Genomic DNA, 18,896 nt, shown 5'->3' on the forward strand with positions numbered 1-18,896 from the left:
TTGGAGATCCCACAGGTCTAACTCTGACCCCAGTAGAGACTGGTTACATAAAATTGCAGAAAACAGAAATTGCTGAAGATGTTTCCTGAGAGCCAGTTCAGAGACCAGATTAGACTTCCTCCAGCTCCAGTCATGGGCTGGAACATGCAGCAGCAACATGATCAGCCAGGAAGAAAGAATGCAACATCTGCTGCAGGGGCAGAGATTTGGGGTTTGTTAGTAATTTTTATTAATAGTCAAATGCAAAAGTACAGTCTGACAGCAGCAGGTCCTTTCTGGTTTCAGTACCTTCTTACACAAAGCTACACATGATGTGAAGAAAATGGTAGAGCTGGTTTTGTCCATCAGTTTTCCTGCCCCTGGGGTCAGTGATCACCCAATATCTGTGCTCCCACTCTTCAGTCAGCCATGAATTCACCTTCAATTTTCACCCTTTTCAGCCTGCTACAACAGGGAGCCCAGGAGAACACAGAGCAAGAGTGAAAATACAAAGCACCTCAGGGTCACCTGTCCCAATTTGCTTTCCATTTCTTCCTTCCTCAGCAGGATGAGCCTTTTCCTCCTGTGTGAGTCTGTGCAAAAACACTCATCTGCAAGACCTCACCTGAGCCAGAGCCTGTGTGACTCCTGGGGAAAGCACTGCCCTCTCCAGCCACCCAAACCCTCCCACCTCCACCAGCTGGGACAAGGAGGGGCAATTCCTCCACTGACCTCAGCTCCCCCTAAAGCACAACCAGATCACAGCCTCAAGTTTCTCAGCTGTTAAAATAAATATTTACTGATTTTATTATTGTGCCTTTATGCCTCGTTGCATTGTTGAAATCATTTTGGAGTTTAAAGTTAACTCACTGGTAGAAAGTTTGTGGTGCATCTTTGAGTTTTCCTGTGGCAGCAGTGTCTGTGTTGGGTAATTCCACACTGCTGCTTAAAATGAACTTCAGGGGAAATGATTTGACCAATACTGGGTAAGAGTCGGCGTCTCTTCTGCCTGTGCTGCTTTTCTGCTCTGTCCCCAACTTCTGTTTAAAATGTGTTCTTAAAAATGATTGGGGACAATTATCCTTCCAGTTAAAGATAATTTGGGTATGTTAAGTCTTTTGCTCAGCAATTCATACTCACAAGACTGACTCCATTTATTTATTTACTTAAAGTAAACCAGAGTTTAGTTTCGCAGAGAATAAAAGCTGAGGCACATCACTAACTGAGGAGAAATAGAGGAAAGGCTCTTGCCTACAGATATTTCCCATTTACAAGGGAAATTAACAAAATCCATCAAACACATTCAACATTCTTAGGAATTAAGAGTTGTTTGATATCTAGAGAAGTGTGAAGGCAAGGCCAACTTCCAGCCAATATTTTGTGCAGTGTCCATGATTTCTCTGCAAGCTAAGAAAATAATTTCATTAACTTTACAAAGGCAGGGGAAAAGGTCGTTCAGATTTTTTTAGAGACTTGGAAGTGAGACTTTCCACCCCAAGGGCTTCTCAGGGTAAAGATGTGCCCGAGGAGAAAGCCACAGAAGAATAATGACGTACTTTGCCAAAAAACCTCACACTTAGTCATAATTCCCTGCACAGAAGTTGTGACTGTTCTGTCCATTGATGTACTGATGCTGTTGGAGGACATCCCCTGGGGGTGAGCAGCCATAGCTCCTCCAGATTTAATTCCAGGTGGACAGGCATTAGTCTGTTCCATTACTGAGCTGTTACCAGAACAGGTCATACCTGATTTCAATGAAAATACAAATAAGTGTGTATTAAATTACTTATACTACCAAGATTGGCCATGTGACATCTTTGTCACACAGCTCTGAGATTGCTTCTGCCCTCTGATGGCACAGACTCTGTGGAAGGTGGCAGATGGAATCCACAGTGAACACAATTGTGCCCTTCTGGCACTTCCTCTTTTTTTTTTTTTTTTTTTTTTTTTTTTTTTTTTTTTTTTTTTTTTTTTCCCAACAAGGAAGCGAGAATTTGAGGCAGATAATAAATATAATCATAACTTTCTTTAGGAAATGGAAAGTTCCACCAATGCCAGTTTGGGTTTCTGTCTCTGGAACAGGCTGATAAAGATTTTAATTAAAAGTGTAGCTTTTATTTGTTTTATTATTAGGAAGTGAATAATGCTTCAATAATGCAGTCACGTTCAGCTGCTGAGCAGAGGGAGCAGCCAACATTTTGCAAACTATTTAATGTCCCAGCAGTGACAAAGGCAGCAATGCATCCAGTCCTTAGTCTATGATATAAATATTTTCCTCTGCATGACTCTCATCGTCCAGGACACTATGGCTTCCCACACCTTGTGGCCTCTGAAATGTAACAAAGCTGCACAAAACAGTAAAAAACCATGGTGTTAAACCAAAAACAGACAATAAAGCCACAGAGAAAGAGACCAATCAGCTCACTAGAAAATGTAAAAATATGCTTTAACATGTGATCATGACTGATAATGAATCATCTTTCCACTTATGAGACAATTCACACCTGAGGTTAGCAAGCTCCCTAGTGCTATGAACTGACAGTGACACTTATTTTTGCTAATTAAGTGACAAAAAGTAGCAGCAGTTATTAGTTTCTTTTTATAATATTTTTCTATTAACTTGATGTTAAAAAGGAATGCCAAAGTACATGGTAGAATGGTCAGCACACCAACATTTCCTTTCTACAACCTCATGTGTCCTATTAGCAAAGGCAGGAACAGAAAACTTACCCTGCAAAACCACCCATCTTCTTCGTGTTGTAAAAATATTCTAAGGACCATCCAGAATGAAAATAAAGGAAAAACAAATTAAAACAAATAATTTTGTTTAAACCATTAGAAGTAAAGTAGTGGGTTCAAAGATAAGTGTAAGAAACTAAATAAGGGAACTTGAAATGTTTTCAGGATAGGAAATTCCCATTGCGAGCAGCCACAGCACAGGGGTCTCCAGGGACCTCAGCTCCCTGCCCTGGAGTGGGAGATGTGGCATCAACCACAGCTGTGACTGCACAAACCTGAGAAATCCTTGAGGAACTGCCCATGGAAAGCACTTACGTTTGGTGAGGAACAGAGCCAAAATCAGGATGAGCAGAAGAGCTGTACATGTGCCAATCCCAATGTACAGCCCATGTTCTGGGTGGTGCTGGCTGGGAAGGGACACAGACGTGTTCTGTCAAACACAAGCCAAGGAGCATTAGTGGAACTGACAGCAAGAAGCCCATGAAATACCCAAAGACCTCCTGTGCATTCTGCAGCTCTGCAGGAAAGGTACATCTGAGACCAAAAGCCTAATTTGAGAAACAGGCCCAGTTTCAAGGAGAATCTCTGCAACAATTGTGTGAACCATGCTGTTAAACACAGTTTTTGAGATTTTCAGAAAATCTGAAGTTATGATAAATCCCATTTATTCAGGTTTAATAATATTTGGTGAATTTTTTTAAGGAATAGGATGTCTCATGCTGTCACACCCTCCCAGCTGTGCTGCAGGACTCAGCAGGACACACAGAGCTGTGTGTGTGACCCCATTCCATGGGGAGAACAGGGCACCCCTGGGCTCTCAGGTGGCCCAAGTTCCACTCCTGCCCACGTCCTGCCATACCTGCAGGTTTGCAGCCACATCCAAGCAGTCTGAGGGGTCTGAGCAGGGAGTAGAGGCCTGAAAGTAAATACAGATGTTGCCAAAGCTCTTCCTCCTCTAGAAGGAAGTACTTTGTGCATGCTAAGCAGGGTTTTTCTCCCACCTCCTCTCTAATAATGAGCACATAAGCACTCTTTATAACCACTAAACACGCAGACTACAAAACAATATTCTGTTGCAATCAGACAAAAGGAGTGGAAGTGACCTGTAGGGATGACCCAGTGACCTTTCAAGTCTATCCACTCTGTCTAGGTGTGCTACAGCAAGGTTGATGCTTACAGTGTGAGGAGCTTCTGAAGCAGAATCCGATATGACAGTAGAGGAGGATTCACTGGTGCTGCCAGGAGCTGAGAAAAGGCAAGACAAACAGACAAACACATCACTTGCACAGAGAACTGTTCTGCCTCAACAGAGAAGAATTTGTACTGCTGACTTGGGGCACTGAATGTCTGTGTGTACCAGCAGTCTGGGCTCTGCATATCATAAGAAATTGATGCCTTCAGAGGGCAGCACAAAACTCTGAATATTGAAGTTTCTGATGTGCTTTTCAGAGCATTGAATTCCTTCTTAGAAATATTTGGCTCTTGCTGTTATCTCAACACTGGAAGGAGTTACCAGTCAGTTCTGGAGCCAAGAAGCAGTGGCCACAGGATCATAAAATAGGTTGGGTTAAAAGAGATCCTAAAGCCCATATCATCGCAATCCCCTTCCATTAGACCAGGTTTTTCAATGCCCCGTCCAACCTGGACTTGGAGCAAAATATGATGTATAAAGCAAACTTGTGTTACCAGTTGAAAACTGATGAAGATTAGCTCAGGGCCTTGAAGCAGCACATGATGCAGAGTCACAGAAAGCAGGTGATACTCTCAAAGCCCCAGGCAGCTATACAGTAACCAGACTGAAAAAAATGTGATATATTTGCATAAGGACCTGCAGCACATTTTGAGTAATTTCCCAGAGCACAGCTGTTTGCAACACTTAAAATTAAAAGCTACAAATTTCTGCCTTATTTATCATCAGTCTCAGTTTCTCCATGCGTTGCCAGATGACATAAAAATCTCCTGAATATAAAATCTCCAGTTCGCTCTATGCCAACCCCAGGTGGATGCTTTTATGTTTTAAACTGTTACCCTTATCCCAGAAGCTTTATTTGGAAGAGGACAGGATCATCAGCTTCCACTGGAGATTCTAGAGTATTTCTAAATCAGAGGCACATGGCCACCTCCCTTTTCCAATCTCCCTCAGTGTGAACAAGCACACACTGCCTTGTATTCTGAAAACTCCAAACATTGTTCCACCATCAGCTAAGGAAGAGGTCACAGGGATAAGAAAACCCCTGGGTTCTAAGATTGGAATTAATGTTACGTGCAACTAGAATAGAAACTGTCTGAGAAAGTTTTCACTTCTTCTTCCAAAAAGGAAATGCAACTGTTGTAACACTATTTTGGAGTTGCTTCGCTGGAAACATCCAAGATAGAGAGAGAAATACAAATGGCATCCCTGACTCTATTTTTTTTTTTTTTTCAGAATTCAGAGAATAAGCCATTAGCTACACCATGAGGTTTCTCTTGTGTAGTGGGAATTAAAGTTGTCTTTTTCAGACTGGAAAAGATGCAGCTGAGTGAGTTTGTGATAGAAGTTTATCCTTTAGTGAGGGGAATGTAGAAAACAAGTGAGGAATAGCTGAGCACTCTCTCTTCCCCTGCATTGAGGGACCACACTTTATTAAATGTGCACAGAGGCCATGGGCAGCCCCTGGGACACACCTCTACACCAGGGTGGAAGAATAATTTGGCACTGTATCACAAAATTAATGCCATTTTTCTACCATCCTCCTTAATCAACTGCTGCTGACTGCTACAGGACGCAGGAGCCTTAATTCGATGCTCTTTTGAGCTAGTCCAATAAAACAGTTCTGATTAAACAGTGGGTACACCCAACTCCTAAAAGTTGTGTTTTACCATTCATGGGATGCATTTCTAGAAGATGAGGTGAGATTTTATAGCACAAAAAACCCCAACAAACCAAAACAACAGTCAAATAAAAGCAAACCTTGCAGCACCACTAAAACATCTAATTAAGCATCACACCTGGAAGCAGCTTCCTCCTAAATATACAAGTTTCTTCTGTTAGACTCTGTATAATACCAAGCAGAATTTAAATCCAAGTTCTGATCCTTGGTAATGTCGAATAAATTTTAGCCAAGACATTTTAATCATCTATCATCCTTTTTTTTTTTCTCTTCCTAAGATTCCCCATTTGCAATATGGCTTGTATATGCTATTAACACTCGGATAAAAGTTACCTGAGGTCTGTTCAGAGGTGTGAGTGTGTGGACTTGCAGTAGAGATTCTTGCTGATGTTAAAAAATAAAACAAAATCAACACATAATTAACCTTATTGGGCATTTGTGTAGTGAGAAAGAGACAATGTTTCCATAGTGAAAATTACCTAGCAAAGCACATTGGTCAGCCACTTGTTCTATTGAGTATCACAAGCAAGGGAAAAACTAAGAATCAAAGGAAGAACTGATAAAAAGCTTCTCTATACCAATTTTGCATCCCTGGGCTTTAATCTAGAATCAAGCAGGGAAAATCAAACACAGCTTTCAATGAAAAAGGTGAAGCAATAAAGCTTTGGATGAATACTTTATGCTGCCTTTTCTTTTAAATTCTTCAGTGTCTCTAAGAATGCTCCATGAAAGCATTATGTCTTTTTTAATTGCAGTGACTGCATAGGGATAACAACATTGCCAAAGGCAGTTTAATTGAGGTAGCACTAACAGCAGATGTGCAAAGTCCTCAAGGTCAGTTTTATGAATGATTGCAGAAACCATTTCCACCACCAGCTTTGAAGTCCAGACCCAGGAGCAGATCCACCACGATGGTACTCACAAGAACACTCTTCTGCACTTACCTTTCTGTACCACAACCTTGTGATTCATCAACTGGTCGTTGAACCACCCTGGGATCTCCACACGGCAGCAATAAGTGCCAGAGTCTTCTTCCCTGGCATCCACGATGGTCAGGGACACGTCCCCACTCCACAGGTCTCCTTTCAGCTGGTACCTGCTGCTGTGCTGCTCTGTCACCTTCCAGCCATCTGTCCAGATAATGGGCCGGGAGCACTTTGAATTGGGGCACCTGTCCCGACCCCAGCACATGGATGTGATGCCATTGCTGACACTGTAGCGACAGGGCACGGTGACATCCTGACCAACCTCTCCTATCACAACTGATTCCGAGGCTGTGGAGCCTGTGGACAAAATACAAACAGTTATTGAGCACAGCAGGGCAAGTGGAAGCTTCTTGTGCATCTCACATGTCCTGAAACCTCCCATCTCTCAAAAAACACCAGGCTTGGCTGGATCAGATTTTGCACAAATAGATGTGCCCTGGCAGGACTGGTGCGGTGAGGGATAACGATCAGCCCAGGGACATGTTCAGAGAAAGAACATTTTCTGCAGCCTCTGCAGGCAAGCAACGAGGTGAAGAGACTCTGTGGCTTCTCTTGAGCCAGGTGTAGTCCCTTAACTTTTTTCCTCTGTGTACCTCTAACCCAAGCCACACACACGGAGGAACAGTAAGACACTGGCTTTCCTCAAAACCACTGTGAGAAATTCTTCCCCTCCTTCAATGAACTAAACTGCAGGTTTCATCAGAATGATCACTGCTGAATGAATCTCCTTTTCTCTTGCCTTAAGGCAGGTTTTGCCTATTCTTATCAGAAGACATTTTTCAGGGCTTTTCTGAGGAATATTATATATACTCTCTATTTTTTTTTTCACTACCTTATTCCCTGTTCTAAGTCTTACGCAGTTTCCAGCTTGTTTGCTTCCCCATAAATTTGTCACATTTCCAGGAGGCTGTCACACTACTCAGGTCAAGACAGTGAGCCCTAACACCCAGCAGCCCAATCATAACAGCAAAAAAGCTGTTTGCCCAGTCCAGCTCAGATATTTTCCTAATCTATTATATTTAAAAACAAACTTGTATGCAGAGATTTTGCCACAACAACACACTAGAAACAAGTCTCTGAAACGAACTTATTTAATATGAAAAGGAAGGTCGAAATGAAACTCATCATAAAAGGCTTTATAAAGAACTACGAGAAATAACTATAATATCCCTTTTCCTTCTACTGAATTTATCATACCACCAAGTATTTAATGTCTGTCTGTCTTTATTAATACCACTCTGCAACCTGTTATTTTCATTGCTGTTGCCCTTAACAATCTAGGACTGCTCCCTCAGGATTAAAAAAAAAAAAAAAGGAAAAGTTTTCAATTTGTCCAAATAATATTTCATATGGCTAAAAAACACCAGAAGCCACAGTTTCCCTGTGTTTCCCTTTTCCTTATCTACCTAAGCTTTCATCTTCACAAAGCCTTCCAAAGTAAAATGTCCTTGTTTTACATCTTCTCTAAAACAATTTAAAGTTCTCTGCTCAAATCATCATTATCTAAAAAGCCCACTAGTAAGATGAGCAGCCACCCCAAGAAGCAGCATCTTTAAACCCACCATACCCTCAGCACGTTTCTGTTTCCCAAAGGAGATAAGGCCATTAGGAGCCTATCGAGCCACTCTGATGAAGTTCTATTTTAACACTGAGAACCGAAGCTTCTGTGATGTGGCCACTCCTCCTGCAGCAAGGTAAAAATTCTCTTTGCTACCCTCAGAACCCCTGATGCATGTTACTTCCACCCACCTCCACTAGTTGTTTCTGCCCCCATGGTTACCTGTGAACAGCACCAGGAGAGCCCAGTTCAGGCAGATGTAGGACAACATTCTGGCCGAAGGTGACAAAATGCTCCCTTTTGCCCTTTTCATTCAAGAAAAAAATATCTTCTTTGTGAACTTGCGTGTTTCCTTCTTAGCACATCATCTCCAGACTCAGCTGTGGGCACCTCTCAGTCCAACCTGGGTTGTTTTGTCCTGCAGCACAGCCAAGCACTGCTGGGGCAGGGCACAAGTGCACTGAGCTCCTGCTGGCAGAGCTCTGACTGAGAGGTGACAACACTTTTCACAGCACCACACAAATCTGCTTCTCGTTTTTTCCCAGATCTGTTTGATGACTGAAAGTGAAACTTGACAGCAGCACTGAGCTGACATGACAATCACCAATTCACTGCCCTAGACTGCTTCTCACACCTGCTTTTGTCACAGTAGTGTTTGGATAAAAGATTACATAATATGTAGCAGACCGTGGCAAGTGGAAAGGGCTTGGCCAAATAACAGATTTTTAGGACCAACTATTCAAGATTTGCATCATAAGTTTCTGGTTCTAATACTTAAAAGCAACACGGAGCATCTTCTGGCAACTTTTCTTTGGCAACAATAACTCGGTCGTTTTGGAAACCTGTTAGATGAGCCTAATGGAGTGCCAATCTTTTTTCATATTTAAAAATTCCATATGGATCTGGGTGTCGCCCTGATTCTTTAGCCTTCTGATGACCTTGTTTACATATCTCTCATGCATGTACCATAAACAAAGTAGATTTGGTTTCATTCCTCTCTGTGATGGACTTCTGAATTGACCACTGGGGTTAGAGAGGTGTTCCTCCTGTCCTCCAATCCTTGATCAAATTCCAAATCCTATTTAAACCCCAAATCATAATAAACTCCCCTTCTTTCCTCACTTCAACCTGACAGTGAGTGTGTGGTTCTTTCATGTCCCTAACAGTGACATCAGGGTTTCTGCAATATAACATAAAACATCCAGAATGGAGACTTGAAAAAGTAGTGTGGAAACCATGACTCAAGGCTTGCTCTGACAAAATGCTGAAATTCAGCATTTGAGAAATGCTGCTCCCTGACCACTCTCCCTGTGCCTGGAGCACCACACTCTCCTCAAAGATATCTTTTTATATTGTTTGGGCTAGAACTGCACCTGTAACCAAGAAATGTTCTTTGCTGAAGCACTAAACCACTTCACAGTGTTTTATACAGGTGAAATTAAGTACTAAGGAGTTATTTCTCAGTAAGTGGAAGATGCTAGAATTGGAATGTTGCCTTGCATGACTGACTTAGAGGGGAACAGAGGCACCAAACTGACAGATTTTTCAAGTGAAAATCAGAAAAACCGAGGGATTAATGTAGCTGAGAGACAAAGTGGCAACACACTTGTGGGAAAGAAGAGATGAAGGGATGAAAGAGGGATGAAGGGTGATTTTTGCATGCAGCAGCTGGAAGCAGAACTCCTTGAGAAAAGGCTTCCTCAGCTCCTGCGGTTTTTGAGGGAACAGGAAACTGCAGAGAGCTGCTAATTCTGATAATTACCAGCAGGATCCTGAAACTGCTCTGCAAAAATGGTAAAGGCATGGCAGGCTGGCTCTGCCAGGATCCCAGGAAAGGCATCGTGGTCACACAATAAAAGGATGTGAGAGCTAGAGGACAACAGTTAACCCACTTGCTTTAGATTTCACCTCAAGCACAGACCATAAGGAATGCCTTGATGTAATTTGAGTTTCTGTGTGCCTGTTTTCCAAGTTCCTGTCTGTTGTTTGTGTAAGAAACGAGCACCATTTCTGTAGGAACTTTTTTCTGCATAAAGAATTACAGAATGGCATACCCAAAACAAGCAGGAAGTGACAAATGAAAGTACAACAGGAAAAGCCAACTTTTAATCTGTGCCTACCACCTCACATGACACATTTAACAAAAATTAGACTTTTTCATTTCTATCAAAAAACCACAGGTCAGAAAACATTGAACATTTTCATCTGCCCATCACTCACAACCTCCCAACAGGTACACAACAAATGCTTTGTCTGCTGATACAACAGCAGAAACGTGTCTCTTCAGAACCCCTTCTGTCTCTCACTGCGGTGCATCAACAAAACCAGGTGTTTGCTTCATGTCATTTCATCAATAATGCTGCACATCGCTGCATCTTTGTCCAGAACCTGATCCCTCTTCCCAGCAGAACGCTCCCTCTGCTTTTCGCTCTGTCCGGCGCAGTTGCCGCCATCCTCGGCATCCATGGGCTCCACCTTCACCCTCAGTCCCCCCTCTGCGTGGGGCAGATCGTCGGGCAGGGACGCCAGGCAGCTGTGGATCATCTCCACCACTCGCTCCAGGTGCTTCTGGAACCTCTCAGCCGTCTCCAGGCGCTGGCGTTTCTGCACCTCCATCATCACCCGCAGCGTCTCCCTGGCCTGGTGAGGCCGGTACTCGTTTATGAGGTGATGCACGTGCACAAAGAGCAGCTTCAAGTCTTCCAGTTTCTCCTCTCGCTTTATACTCCCTGGACTCCTTATCAAGATGTCCAAGAGGTCCAGGAAGTTGACCAGGATTGACATGTTCAGTTTCCTTAACTCCTTCTTGTGATCAAACTGCATGGGGTGCAGCCGTTCGATGCCCTGGCTCTCCAGGGGCCGGATGATCAGGTCATCACACTGGAACTGATTCCCAAACATCATGTAGCTGTCCTTCACAGGGGGAGGGGGCTTTGGGGCCAGGCCTTTACGGATATTTTCATCAGTATATTCTTTGATGTATTGCATTGGAGGAGGAGGAAGAGCGCTGACTTGCTGAGGTTCACCCATTTCTGCCAGATGAAATTCCTAGGGAACAACCCAAGAAACAAATGTTAGCAATTTATGCCACAAGGCTCTAATAGAAACATAAACAAAGACAAAATATGGGAGGTGGCTGTGAGAAAATGAGCCAGAAGAGATAAATCCATGTGCAGAATACAGGAAACTCCTGGCAAATTCATGTTGCCTTTTCACTAAGGTTTACTTATAGCAAGATTAACTGCACTAGAAGCACACAGAACACTCATTTTCCTAAATATGAAAGAGCAGCCTGTAAACTGGGCAGTCAAAGGGAGAGGGGTGACCCCCTTCCCTAGATGGGGCCTGCTGGACAAACCCCCCAGAATATCCCGAGCTGGAAGAGATACACAAGGACCAACTCCCTGCACAGGGCACCCCAACAATCCCCTCCCTGTGCTTGACAGCGTGTCCCTAAGGCTTCTTGAACTCGTTCAGGCTTGGAGCTGTGACCAAGGAGAGCCTGGGGAACCTGTTCAGTGCCCGACTGCCTTCTGGGGGAAGAACCTTTTCCTATCATCTACCTAATCCCACCCGCACAGCTCCAGCCGTTCCCTCGGGCCCTGTCACTGGGCACAGAGGGCACAGATCGGCGCTGCCCCTCGGGGAGAAGCTGCAGCCCGCGGTGAGGTCCCTCCTCGATCTGCCCTTCTCCAGGACGACCAGAGCAAGTGACCTCAGCCGCTCCTCGTGCGGCCTCCCCTCTTTCACCCGCGCCCCACGAGAGAAACCAGGCAGGGCCCACACCCCCCGCCTTGCCGTGCTCTGGGCCGGGCTCTGGAGAGGCCCAAACCCCGCGGCGGGGCTCGCCAAGCCAGTGCTGAAGAGACAAGAGCCGGAACCATGACCCGGCGGAGGGCACAGAGACCCTCTCACCCTCACCTGCCCGCTCCGCCCGCCGCACTCCCTCAACGCCAACGCCGCCGCTTCCGCCCGGCCGCTCCCGCCCCTCACTCCCTATTGGCTAGCGGCCTCTCGGTGCCGCGCTCTGATTGGCTGTTGCTCAGAGCACTCAGCTCGCTCGGGGGCGGGGCAGGCGCGGGGCGTGGCTTCCGTCGTGGCGGGGCCGGGGGTTTGAGGGGATGCAGAGATCTGAGGGGCGGCGCCGTCCTGCGGCTCTGTTACCCCTCAGGGCTCTGTGGTCCCTCAGGGTTCTGTGGCCCCTCAGAGCTCTGTGGTCCCTCAGGGTTCTGTGGCCCCTCAGAGCTCTGTGGTCCCTCAGGGTTCTGTGGCCCTTCAGGGCTCTGTGGTCCCTCAGGGCTCTGTGGTCCCTCAGGGTTCTGTGGTCCCTCAGGGTTTTGTGACCCCTCAGGGTTCTCTGGCCCCTCAGAGTGCGGGGCTCCCTCGCCACAAGGCGCTGCTGCTGAGGCGGCAGGACCAGTCGGGCCTCTCCCGGGGGTGCCCGCTGCCCTGGGGCAGCGGGGCTGGGTCAGGGCCGCCCCGCTGCTGGGAGACACAGAATCACAAAAATCACAGAAATCACAGAATCAATTATGTTGATAAAGACCTCTGAGTTCCCCCTGGGGAGTGTTTGCAGCGTTCCTGCGGCAGAATTCACTAAATCTCACCATAACTCTGACAAACGCTTGGGCTCCGTCGCTTTTCTTTTCAGTTTCCTTCTAGGAGGAGTTGAAGTTTTGACATCGTGGATTTAATTTTTTTTTTCCTGAGCTGAGCTCGCTGGCATGGTTTCTGCAGGATTTTCTCCGTGGAATGGCCAACAGGGAAGGATTTTTCCACTCCTGGCCGTTTCTGTGCGGTTCCCTGTCCCTCAGCAGAGGGCAGCAGTGCCCTTGGTGACGGGCCCAGCGCCACACTCAGTGTCATTTACGGGTTCACTCTTCCAGATCGATCGTTTACTAAGAAAAATTCAATCGAATGATAATTACTTTGGATCTTGTTAATTATTTCTAAAAGCGTGCAGAGAAGATCCAGAATCGTTAGATTTATTTGATGAGAAAGCCTGAAATTATGCACAGAATATCTGAATATTTATATATTCCAAACTAAACTACACTTTACAATTTACAATTAGCTGAATATTTACATATTCCAAACTAAACAACACTTTAAAATTTACAATTAGTTGAATATTTAAATATTACAAACTGAACTACACTTTACAATTTACAGTGAGTACAAGCCTTGCTGCAAAATAGGCTGATTTGTTTCCATTTGTAAGCAATTTGCTGAATTCAGACAAGGATGCAGCTCCATGCTGCAACAAAAAACATTTCTGCTTTGGAAACGGTCTCATTCCTTCACCCCTATTCCTGCTTCCTCATCCCTCTTTCCTTTCTTCCCTCCCTGCTCCTCCAGCCCCTGCACAGGCTGTGCAGCCCTTTCTTGTCACTGCTTGTGCCATCACCATGGGGCTCTGGATTGCAAAGCAAACTGATGCAGCCCCAAACCACATAAAAACATTCCTGCAGTTATTCTTGGTTAAGTTTTCAGCTCTTCTAGTGAGTTAATTCAACATGCTGTGCTGTGTGCCCTGTGAGCATCAGGGAGAGTTTTTGAGGGAGTGCATAAGCAGAAGGAAAGGAGGAGGCTGGGGACATGGGGTGGGGGATTGTTCTCTCCATTTCTGTGACAGAAAGCTCTTGCCTTGTCTCAAATCATCTTGCTACATCATACTCAAAAAGACAGGCAAGGAATAAAGTCATCGCCTCCAGAGATGTGTGAGATAACACGTGTCGTAGGAGGTACCAACACACCTTTGGTTTTATTGGACTTTCCAGACTTTGATTTCACATTCTTTTTCCGGGAGCTGAGCTTGATTCTCTAGTGCCTTGCACTCAGTGAACCATGCAGCAAGGATGTAAAAAGCTGTGACTTCAAACAGGAGCAGGCAGTGAGAGCCAAGCTCTTGTTTTTTGCTCGATCTCTGTGATCTCCTTAACGCATTTTCTGTACAATGGTGGCCAAGACAGAGGGGATTTAAGGTCAGTCTTGTTCTTGGTGGCAGGGCTGGTTCTCAGAAGACCCATGGATGACCCTTTCCAGCCCACGGGGAGCTGCTGACACTTCTCCTTACAGTAGTTCTAAATGAGAAATTAGGAATAATGGGGAATGTCAAGTGTAACACTCTACAGTTTGCTTTCTGCTCCATCCCCACTCTTTTCTGAAGGAAGGGCACTACCCAGTACAAGCCTACCACTGATAATGAAGCACAAATCCTACATCATCTCCAGCTTGTGGGAATGAACTTGGACACCCCTTCAGCAGATGGTGGAGCAGTACCATGATATTCTCTGCCTCAAAGACTCAACATCTTAATTTACAGCTTTGGCTAAGTTTATTTTCATTTTCTTCATAACTAATTTTATGCAAATTGGCATGTTTCAGTAGCAGGCACTCCAGTTCTGTTAATTCATCAGCAGTGTGTACAGTGTGTGCCATTGCAGTGTGCTGTTATTTTAGCAGAGCTGGAATCCAAACATTGTACAAACACAGTAAATATAAACCCCATTTTCAAGAATGCTTTTGGAACAGTGCTGCTCTCTTCTGTGCTACAACAGATTTCTTTCATTTCTTGCTGCTATTGAACTCTAAATAATAAATAAATAAATAGATAAATGTTTTTCTCATGTTGTCTGAAATACAACCCCAAAGTCAAATTCAGTTCCAGTTTCTAGCTGGTTAGAGTAGGTTAGAGTTATATCTTATGGCCTAGTTAAGCAATGAGCTCAGGAATTTCCTTTTTTGGTGACTGTTACAAGGCTTTGTTGCAGGATATACCAGGGAGGAGGGCGAGAGAAAAGGAGCCTGTTGGGGGTGAAGGAGACTTAACGAAGCTTTATGTCTCCATCTGCTGTGGTTAATTCCCATCTCCCTGTCTCCCGCTGTGGCTTTGGGAGTTAATGAATTTGCAGTACAGTACAGTGCAGCCTTTTCTTCCTGACTCCTCAGACTAAAATATCAGCTGTAGCCTATTGGCACACCTGCTAATGTAGAAAAGGACTTTAATGTTCCCATCATGAGAAAACTGAGGCACAAACAGAGTGCAGTGCACATGACAGCTGAACTGTTTCTTGCTCTACAGCCTGTTATCAAAGAGATTCAAAACTCAAAACAAAGCTTTCATGGTTATTTAGCAATAAACAGGTATCTCACTACTATTAAGAAACTGATAGGGCTCAAAATCCAGGCATGTTTTGGTAGAAGCACCCAGCACTCCCTCCTATGTTCATAGTCCTAGTATTGTCTCTGGAAGCAGCCCCCTGACCTGATTTTTAAGCCAGACATTAATGCTGGGTGTTTTCTTACTCACATGTCTGTTGCAACTGCTTATTCAAACTTGTAAATGAACCAGTTTCAAAAAAATGCATCTGTGTGGCACGAAGAATTCCTGTCCAGCCGAGAGTAACCTGGGCATGGAAATATGTCATATTGCCAGGGTAAACCCTGGGATCTTCAGCACATTTTACCAGCAGTCCAAGTCCCACCTTTGTCTTCAGAATGAGACAGAAACAAACAGGAATCAGGAAAACCAGGCCCTAATAAAAGGAGCTAGAACAAAATCCCAGTTTGAGTATGACCCCCATGAAACAAGGTTTTCTTTTCTTCATTTTTGCCTACAAAAGAACAGCTGAGGAAAGGATTAATTGTCCCTTCATCACATGCCTGTCCTAACCCTGTACAAGTTCTCCAGTATAGAACATGTTTACTGCCAGTCCTGGGAGTTACTCACTTTCCAAATTATGGATAATTCACTACATCCTCCCAACAGATGCTCAGAACAAGGCGTCCACTTTCCCAGGGCTCCCAAACAGTTCGCAGGAGAATCTTGCTCTGCTTCTATAACTCCCTGGGTCACTGGGAGCAGTGTGAGGGGATTCAAAGGTGCAGTTGTAAGACCTCGAGGAAAGCTGGATGCATCTGGCTCGTAAAGACCAGGCTAATTCTTCGTTTTTCTGCAGCTTTCTGTCTTGTGCTTTGGGTCTACTGGAACCATGTTTATTGGGGTGATAATGAGCTGCCAAAGAAGCAAGACAGCTGAGTAACCTAAATAGTTTCTCACACTCTAAGCTAAGTAGCAAAATGGGTTGAATTCTGGAAGTTTAGAAGTTGAGTCATAATCATCATATTGAACAGCTGGTGTAAAGGAAGAGCTGGCGCCCAGGCAGTAAACCTGACCCAAGTATTGCACATGATAGAAGGATATAGGTCAGTTTATGAGAGTGAAGAAGGAGCTGCAGCCTTCTGGACTGGTTTTCTTTACAGAAACAAAAACTACCTATATTTAACTTCATAAATTTCTCTGCCGCCTTCAGGTATCAGAGCAGGATGTGCGGGTGGGGAGATTTTCGTAGTCTGCAGTAATCAAAGTGAGAACTGCATAATCTGGGTAAAACCCCTATGAAAAAAATCCAATCCATAACATACTATTTTTTAAGTCAGAAATAGAGAAGTTTGCAGGAGGTAGCAAGGAAAGAACAAAAGTGATTGAAAGAAATAAAGGATTCTACAGTTGATAAGAACTTCAACTGCAACCTCAAGTTCCCCAGCACAGAGTAGTATTTAAAGCACATAGCAGCTCAAACTTCAATCTGAATAATTTAAAATATTTCAGATTTTCCTGCATATGGACAGAAAAGTGTCAAAGGGTACATGGTAGCAAGTTTTATAAAAGCACTGAAGCAAAGAAGATGTAGGATACCTAAAAAATTCATCAGCCCTCGTCATGAAGTTTGGTCTTACAGTGGTTTTAAGATATTCAGGACAGTTATACTTAATTCTTTTCTACAAAGGATACAGAATTTCTGTACCTTGCAATATAAAGTGCTGCCAAAATTCTTGAAAGGAGTGTTCAGTGTAAAACTGTACCATCCTACAAGGTCAGGTTCCCGAAATGAGGTACTTGTGTTAGTGGGATATTCCAGCCCTCCTGAGGAGCCCTTTCAGGAGGGCTTTGTAGTTTGTCTCTAGACCTCTGCAAGGACCCTCACATATTCCAGCTCTGCAGCCAGCTTGGTCCTAGGCAAGTGGTGCATTTCTACCTATATATGCATATATATATATTTATATATCTTACTGACTGTAGAAGGGTCCTGAAGCACTTCAATGCCTGAGGCTTTCTTTAAAAGGGTTATAACCCTTATTTACCCAGATGGATAATGACAAATGATTTATGTCTTGAAAGAAACGAAGAACGTTAGTTAAAAATTGGTCAGGAAATAATGATCTTTGAAATTCAAATACAGTTAAACAGGTTACTCTCTCCTAAATGTACAATTAAATATAAATACAATTCTTAAACCATATGTGTTTTGTTTATAGGTATCAACCTGGCTATACATTCTTTAGACTTAGCTTTTCTTTCTGGTTTTGGCATGCTACACTCAAGTATTTGTGTGTTTGCTATGCATGGTGTTTGGAATTAAAGTGAAAAAAGAAAAACGAAGGGGCACATCCTGAGGCAAGAGTATTACAAAGATGCATCAGCCACTGCTTTCCTCCCCAGTTCAGCAGAGTTATCTGCTAATAAAGATATTGCAAAACAGAACTAGTTAGCAGCTCTCACCTCACTAAAACTAATGCCCATGTTTATACGAAATCTACCTTTATATCAAATCCCATATTTAACCAGATCTGGCTGTGTTGACTTGTTTCCTTCCTCAGGGTCATTCTTATTTTCCCTGTTTACTCTCTTAGCTGGCCAAAGAGAGTAAACTCACTTTAAATCGTGGAACACTCATGGATCTCACCTGTTAAATCCTTCTGGTTCTTATACTCCAGGCAAAAATCTGATTTTTTTTCTTGCAATTATTTTCGTATTTTCTTGTGCATCTTTCTCCATGTGTTGTATCAAATCTGAATTCTCAGTTTCTCCTGGTTTCTCTCTTTCCCATTTTACCTGACCCCTCGCAGCCCCTTCCTGTCAGACACGCTGTTGCTTCATGCCATGTTTACACCAAATACAGTGCAGTTGCCAAGCCCCTTATCTGTGTATTTGATTAAATTGCTCCCCTCTCCATGTCCCTCTGAGAGCTCATCTCTTATCTCATGAACAAATCAAGCTGCCAGTCACTATGTTCAAAGAACTTCTTAACTCTCCCCGCACTACTCACCACCTTGGGTTATCTTCTCTTCTCCCACATCCTCCATCTCCAGCAGCACCTCTCCTCTCAGAGGCTTCTGTGCTGGCTTCTCAACCCTCTGCTGTCCTGCACTCCTTCTGTAGAGCTGCAATGTCACACCCTTTTATTTCTATTTATATTCCATTTTCTGATAAGGCAGCGTATACATCTCTGCCAGCAGACTGCAAACCGCTCTGGCCCAAGCTACAAAGATTTTTCACCAAGTCCTTAACACACTACAGTTAGTGTGAAGAGGAGACTAGAAAGAGTCACAGTCCTAGACAAGTGTTACTAGCTAAAAATGCAATGGCGTTAAAAATTACCATTATAAACTCAACTGTATGACTCAAATCGAGTGAAATATTTGTTGATCAAGGTCCAAGCCTTTTTGGGGGTAATTCACTGTTGCAGGCACAGTGAAATCCATAAGTTTAGCAGGGGCATTCTACTGCACGTTTTTTGGTTCATTAATTACAAGAAAGGATCTCGGAGCATAACTTAATCCGGCAAATTCTCAAGCACAAGGAAATTTATGAGCACACAAATGTGGTCCTATGTTATGGAGGTGCAAGGTCTGGAATTTATCCAAATAGCTGCTGCTTACATAGGGCTCAATTCCAGAAAACTCACATCAAGGTCTGCA

At 43.9% G+C, this 18,896-nt stretch overlaps 2 protein-coding genes across 3 annotated transcripts; both read right to left on the bottom strand.

Annotated features, from left to right (window-relative positions):
• Nucleotides 1-276: 276 nt before the first annotated feature.
• On the bottom strand, nucleotides 277-8,636 carry LOC310915223 (hepatitis A virus cellular receptor 1 homolog). Of its 2 annotated transcripts, XM_083871941.1 has the most exons (8): nucleotides 8,355-8,636; nucleotides 6,533-6,871; nucleotides 5,922-5,972; nucleotides 3,896-3,963; nucleotides 3,578-3,634; nucleotides 3,034-3,148; nucleotides 2,710-2,749; nucleotides 277-2,324 (listed from the first exon to the last, which is right to left on the bottom strand). In XM_083871941.1, the coding sequence occupies exons 1-8, from the start codon at nucleotides 8,443-8,445 to the stop codon at nucleotides 2,231-2,233; spliced, it is 855 nt and encodes a 284-aa protein (XP_083728067.1). In that variant the 5' UTR covers nucleotides 8,446-8,636; the 3' UTR covers nucleotides 277-2,230. The 2 variants fall into 2 exon arrangements, with proteins under 2 accessions (XP_083728067.1, XP_083728068.1); XM_083871942.1 differs by lacking the exon at nucleotides 5,922-5,972.
• A 1,580-nt stretch (nucleotides 8,637-10,216) lies between these two features.
• On the bottom strand, nucleotides 10,217-12,100 carry MED7 (mediator complex subunit 7). Its single transcript, XM_083871977.1, has 2 exons — nucleotides 12,054-12,100; nucleotides 10,217-11,180 (listed from the first exon to the last, which is right to left on the bottom strand). Exon 2 carries the CDS (start codon nucleotides 11,160-11,162, stop codon nucleotides 10,470-10,472), a length of 693 nt encoding a protein of 230 aa, XP_083728103.1. The 5' UTR covers nucleotides 11,163-11,180; nucleotides 12,054-12,100; the 3' UTR covers nucleotides 10,217-10,469.
• Between the last annotated feature and the right edge of the window lie 6,796 nt (nucleotides 12,101-18,896).

This window comes from Zosterops lateralis, assembly GCF_965231275.1.
Source record: "Zosterops lateralis genome assembly, chromosome: 14".
Lineage (NCBI taxonomy): Eukaryota > Metazoa > Chordata > Aves > Passeriformes > Zosteropidae > Zosterops > Zosterops lateralis.

Coding starts and splice junctions, on each gene's coding strand:
- LOC310915223 (XM_083871941.1), bottom strand. CDS start 8,445: ATGAAAAGGGCAAAAGGGAGCATTTTGTCACCTTCGGCCAGAATGTTG. Junction 3,149..3,577: donor ATGTGGCTGCAAACCTGCAG/GTATGGCAGGAC, acceptor TGTGTTTGACAG/AACACGTCTGTGTCCCTTCC. Junction 2,325..2,709: donor AAGATGGGTGGTTTTGCAGG/GTAAGTTTTCTG, acceptor TGTTTTGTGCAG/CTTTGTTACATTTCAGAGGC.
- MED7 (XM_083871977.1), bottom strand. CDS start 11,162: ATGGGTGAACCTCAGCAAGTCAGCGCTCTTCCTCCTCCTCCAATGCAA.